We start from the raw sequence: 5,331 nt of genomic DNA on the forward strand, positions 1-5,331 counted from the left end.
AGCGCAGCGCCCGCCTCCCTCCTCCCGCGCCCCGGCCCCGCACTCACCGAAGCCCGAGAAGCCCATGGTGGCCGCCAGCTCCGGGTCGGCTCCCACCGCCAGCTCCGCCCCTGCGGGGACAACACAGCTGGTCAGAGCTCGCTCCCGGCCCCGGGATCCCCCCCGCTCCCAGTCCGCCCCGGCCCCGCACCCCAGTCCGCAGCCGCCGGCTCCATGCCGCCTCACTTCCCGGCCCGCAACAACGCGCGCGGCAAGAGCGGCCCACGCCCACTGGGATCAACCACAGCCGCGCACAGCGCCCCTAGCGGCACCCACGCCGCGGGCCCTGTGACGCGCCGGGGGGAGGGGCCAACTGCCCCGCTCGGCCGTTGAGCCCCGCCCCCTAGCAACGCCCGGCAGCGGCCTCGCTACTGAGCGGAAGTGACGGAAGCCCGAGCGGAAGTGCGCGGGGTCTGTCGGGCTTTGGCGCGCGAAGCCCGCCTCGCCGCGATGCCAGCCGCCATGAGTCCGGGCGCGCCCCCGCTGCAGGAGGCGCTGGAGGGCGCGGGCCGCATCATCGACCGGCAGGTGCAGGCCGACCGCTGCTACCCGGACCTGGCGGAGCGCCTGGCCGTGCCCGCGCCCGGTGAGCAGCGTCCCCCGCCGGGCCTCTCTTGCCCTTATCTCCACACCCGAGGCGGGAAGGAGCTGTCCCGTCCCCTCCCCTCGCCCCTGGCCCGTCCCCTCCCCTCGTCCCTGTCCCAGCTCCCTGTGCGGGCCAGGCGCCTAACCCTGGGGTGTCAAACCTACCCTGCACCCGGCCGGTGCCGGGCCGTCCCCATTCCTGAGACGAGTGCTCCCTCTACCTGGTCCCAGCAGCTGCCCCCGGTGCTGGGTGAGGCTTGTAGGTGGGCCTGATCCAGCCCTTGGAGCAGCTCTGCTCCATTCCTCCAGTCACATGAGTTTGACACTGCAGCCTAAGCAATTAAGCAGCAGGAAGCTGAACAACAGATCTAGGAAGGGAGCGCAGGATAGAGCAGAGCAATAGAAGGGGAAGGGGATGGGATTGGTACTTGCAGAAGGACTGGGACTAATTTATGGCACACTTGTGCAAAAAATTGACTCTCACTGTTTTCAAAGACTTGGTAGCGTTCCCTGACCTGAGGCCTGGCCCTGAACAGAAGGGATTGGTGCTGAAATACATGAAAAAAGGGTACTTCAACTAAAGGCTTTGATCTTGCAACTTCTTGTGGTGTGGACATGCTCTGTGAATCTCTTTCCTTTCTCATAATTTATCTGAGTAGCAGGAATGGACAGCAGAGGTAGAGGCAAACATATTAGAGCCTGAGGGGTTCCCAAACCCGGGCCGCAGCCTGGTGCCAGGTTGCAAAGGGCCGGCTACTGGACCACAAGTGACTGCGGACTGGCAAACTGCAGACTGGAAGTGACCAGCATACTGCGAGTTGTCAGGAATTTGTTGAGTATAAAATATACTGAGTATAAAAAAGGATTGCAAGCCAGTCTGCAGTATGCCAGTCACTTCCAGTTTGCCGGTCTGTGGTTTGCCAGTCCTCAATCTAAAAAGGTTGGGGACCACGGGACCGCTGACTTAGAGTACATAGAGAGGTGATGGGGACTTATTGCAGGTTTGGTGCTTTGTAGCCTGTTTGCCTGCTCTTAAGTCTCAGTAGGTGAAAGTTAAAACAACAGTAACTTCTCCCCGTTTCATTACAGAGTAAGTGTGGGCACAAAAATACCTAGAAGGCAGGGTAGGTATGCACTTCCTTAAATTAACTAAGACTCATAAGGAGAACAAGTTGTAGTGATTCCAAATTCACTTCATCAGATGCTGTTAAAAGACGGCATAGAGCAAAGTATAAAAATACCTGCCACAAGCAGCTGATCAGTTAGTCCCCACTCTCTTTTTGAGCAATAGGGTTGGAGTGCTGTAGCCATGATGGTCCAAGAAATGTCAAGAGGCAAGGCTTTTATGTGCTATCTCTTATTGTTTATCTCAGCCTGCATCTGCTTCCCCTTCAGACCTAAAAAGGGCACTTGATGCCCAAAAGCTTGTCCAGTGGTTCTCCTGACTATATGTTTAGTCCAATAAACAAAATCACAAAAAACCTCATCCCTTTTTGAATGGAGATGATTTGTTCCATTGTATGCCACATCTCCTGCACCTACCTCTTACAAGAGAGTAAGCTGTCATATTGGTATACTTTTGTCTGCGAGAGATGATGGATATTGCAGCCTATGACTTAGATGGTTTGCAGTGTCTCATGTGACTGAATAGTCCAGTCTGAGATTTGCATGATCTGTGGCAACGGTTGCAAACGTATGTGTCACGGTTGGGTGCTTCAGGAGCTGCTTGCTTCCTATGGACTTTTTTCTCTTTATGCTGTTGGAGCCAGTTCCTGTCATGGGCTTTAATGCCCTGGTGGAGACAATGACATCACTTGTTCTGATTGCTTGCCAAGGTTTCCCATTGGCCAGGGTCAATTCCAAATGCCTTCATCTCTCGCTTGCACTTATCTTTATAGCAAAGCTTGGGATGTCCTGTTGTTCTTGTTCCCTCTAATAGTTCCCTGTATAGCATGTCCTTGGGTATACGTGCATCTTCCAATCTGCTCAAATGGCCTTGCCAGCGCAGTTATCTCTGTCCAAGTAGGGCTATCACACTTGGTAGACTTGCCCTTTGAAGAACCTCTGAGTTGGGAACTTTATCTTGCCATTTGATGTTGAGTATGTGGCATAAGCAGCGCAGGTGGAAGCTGTTTAACTTTTCTCTTGATGGTCATACATTGTCCATGTTTCCTCACCACACATGAGAGTGCTGAGTATGCAACCTTTGTACACTAGCATTTTGGTCTTGATGGTAAGCCTTGAGTTGTTCCCGATCTTTGCTGGAGGTGGTAGCAGCCTTTCTGATACAGGCATTAAGTTTTTCACCCAGTGAGAGGTTGGTGGTCACTGTGGAGCCTAGGTAGCTGGATTTCTGGACTACTTCTGGCTGGTTCTGTACCTGGTTCTGAAGGTACACTCCAGCTTCCATATCTTTAAACGCACAGTTCAGAAATACTGAGAAAATTCCAAAGAATATAGGGGCAATGTCAAATGATTTGGTTAGATCCACAGATGCGATGTACAGTGGTTGGTTTAGCTCTCTGCACTTTTCTTGAAGTTGACACGGGGAAAATATCAAGTCTGTGGTTGAGCTTCTGGCCCTGAATCTGCACTGAGATTAAGGGTAGACACGATTTGCCAGCTGTTGTAGGCACACCAAGATGACCCTTGCAAAAGCTTTTCCTGCTATACTTGGTAGCAAGATACCTCTGTAGTTGTTGCAGTCGCCCTTATCTCCTTAATACAGGCAGTCCTCAACTTACAACGTTTTGAGTTGCAATGTTTCGTACTTACAGTGTTTATAAATTGACACACTGTTTCAACTTTCTGACATCAGTTTTGACTTTACAACGCTTTACAACAAGTTTGCTGCATCGCCCATCTCCCTGGAGAACACCTGTCCAAACTTCCTTGGACACTTTCTTTAAGAAAGCAGACAAGACTCCAGAAAAACCTGCAGCCAAGACTCCTGAGAAGACTCCAGCCACTAACCGTTCAAAAAGTCCAACCAGGAGCCCTTCAAAAAGTCCAGCAAAGTCACCTCAAAGAAATCCTTCCAAATCCATATGATTGCTATTTACAATATAAATACATTAATGTAGCTATGTTACTCATCTATAAATTATTGAATACAAAATTCTGGGGTATTTTTGGTGAAAATAGGGTATCGGGCCTTGGTTCAGGAACCAATCCCCCATTTATAACATTGTTTCTCATGAGAAAATTGGTTCTGAGTTGCAACGTTTTGACTTAAGATACAATTGGTTCCTGAAAACCTCCATAAGTCCAAGGACTGCCTGTTCAAAGTATCAGTGTTTGCATTACGCATGTCTTCTGGTACCTCACCCTCTCCAGCATTTGAGTAGCAGCTGATGATGGTACAGTAGTAGGCTTTGTTTCCCACACTTGAGAATTTCCACTGGGATGCCATCTTTTTCAGGAGCCTTACCACTTGATAACGAATCCATGGCCTTGCTTAGCTCTTCCTACAGTGGGCTTCACATCTAACTCTGGCATGACCTGTTGGTTTGGTATTTGGTCCAGTGATTCACTGGTGATGTTTCTTTCTTGTCAGTATAGCTCTGACTAGTGTTCAACCCAATGAGGCATCTGGTTGCTTGTATCTGTAATAGTTTCACTATTGCATGATTTCAGTGGGGCAACCTTGTTGACAGTAGAGCCTAAAACGTTCTTCAGACCATTGTACATGACTTTTAGGTTTTCTATATCTGAGACTGTCTATCTCTTCACAGAGTTTAGTCCAGTACTGATTTGTGCAGTGCCTGATTGCCCTCTGTATCTTGTCTATTTGCATGTCAGTCTCACTTTGGTGCTGTCTTTTGGCTTCTAGTTGTGTTCCAGATAGGCTGTGTTCTTAATGCTGGTTGAGGGGTCATGGTTCTTCTCCATTTTTTTTGAACCAGTGCTTATTAGAACTGTCTCTTTTCCCCAAATGTAGCTTTAGCTGTTTCACAGATTGCAGTTCCTAAGTCTTCCCAAAGATGTCATAAATGTAACTAAAAGGAAAGATTCAGGCATTTTAAAGACTAGTTTGTTTGTCTGATAAAAAATTCTGTGATTAGGTCCCTGGCAGACATGCAGTTAAAGGTGGGATGGGATCTGATGCACAATCCCCACAGTTGCACTTCCTTCCATGCCATATGCAACTAGCAAGCCCCTGTGGCTGGAAGCCCTTTGAGCTGATTCAGGGGCATCCCCCGAACTGGGAGCCAGGATCAGCTGACAGGGATCCCAGCTGCACCCTGAAGGCTAGGAGCCTCAATCAGCTGTTGCTCCCAGCCAAGGGGGTGTATTGGTGTCAGAGGTCCAACGTGCCGCTGCAGCTGGAAGCTCCCTCAATCAGCCTGCCCATGCACATCTAAATAATGCTGCGAATAGGATCCAGCCATAAAGTTTTCATATATATTTTGTGTACAGGCAGTCCTCAGACTTACCACACGGTTGGTTCCTAAAAACCACATCTTAAGTCAAAACGTTGTTACTTTGGAACCAATTTTCTCATAAGAGACAATGTTATAAATGGGGGATTGGTTCCTGAACCAAGGCCCGATACCCTATTTTCACCAAAAATACCCCAGAATTTTGTACTCAATCAATTATAGATGAGTAACATAGCTACATTAATGTATTTATACTGTAAATAGCAATCATATTGATTTGGAAGGACTTCTTTGAGGTGACTTTGCTGGACTTTTTGAAAGGCTC

The 5,331-nt window shown here is 49.2% G+C and overlaps 2 protein-coding genes across 2 annotated transcripts in view; one reads left to right on the forward strand and one right to left on the reverse strand.

Moving 5' to 3' along the window:
- Window positions 1-289, reverse strand: part of WDR70 (WD repeat domain 70) — a 331,125-nt gene extending 330,836 nt beyond the window's left edge. Inside the window, exons 1-2 of the mRNA XM_019517943.1 lie at window positions 191-289; window positions 48-110 (exon numbers count right to left, since the gene is read on the reverse strand). Coding sequence (XP_019373488.1) covers window positions 48-110; window positions 191-215 — 88 coding nt within the window. The 5' untranslated portion in view covers window positions 216-289. The remainder of the gene's footprint in view (window positions 1-47; window positions 111-190) is intronic.
- A 164-nt stretch (window positions 290-453) lies between these two features.
- NUP155 (nucleoporin 155) overlaps window positions 454-5,331 on the forward strand; it is a 91,707-nt gene continuing 86,829 nt past the window's right edge. The window contains exon 1 of the mRNA XM_019517942.1: window positions 454-625. Coding sequence (XP_019373487.1) covers window positions 490-625 — 136 coding nt within the window. The 5' untranslated portion in view covers window positions 454-489. The remainder of the gene's footprint in view (window positions 626-5,331) is intronic.

Source organism: Gavialis gangeticus, unplaced genomic scaffold (genome assembly GCF_001723915.1).
Source record: "Gavialis gangeticus isolate Ggan-Ray unplaced genomic scaffold, GavGan_comp1, whole genome shotgun sequence".
Taxonomy (NCBI): Eukaryota; Metazoa; Chordata; order Crocodylia; family Gavialidae; genus Gavialis; species Gavialis gangeticus.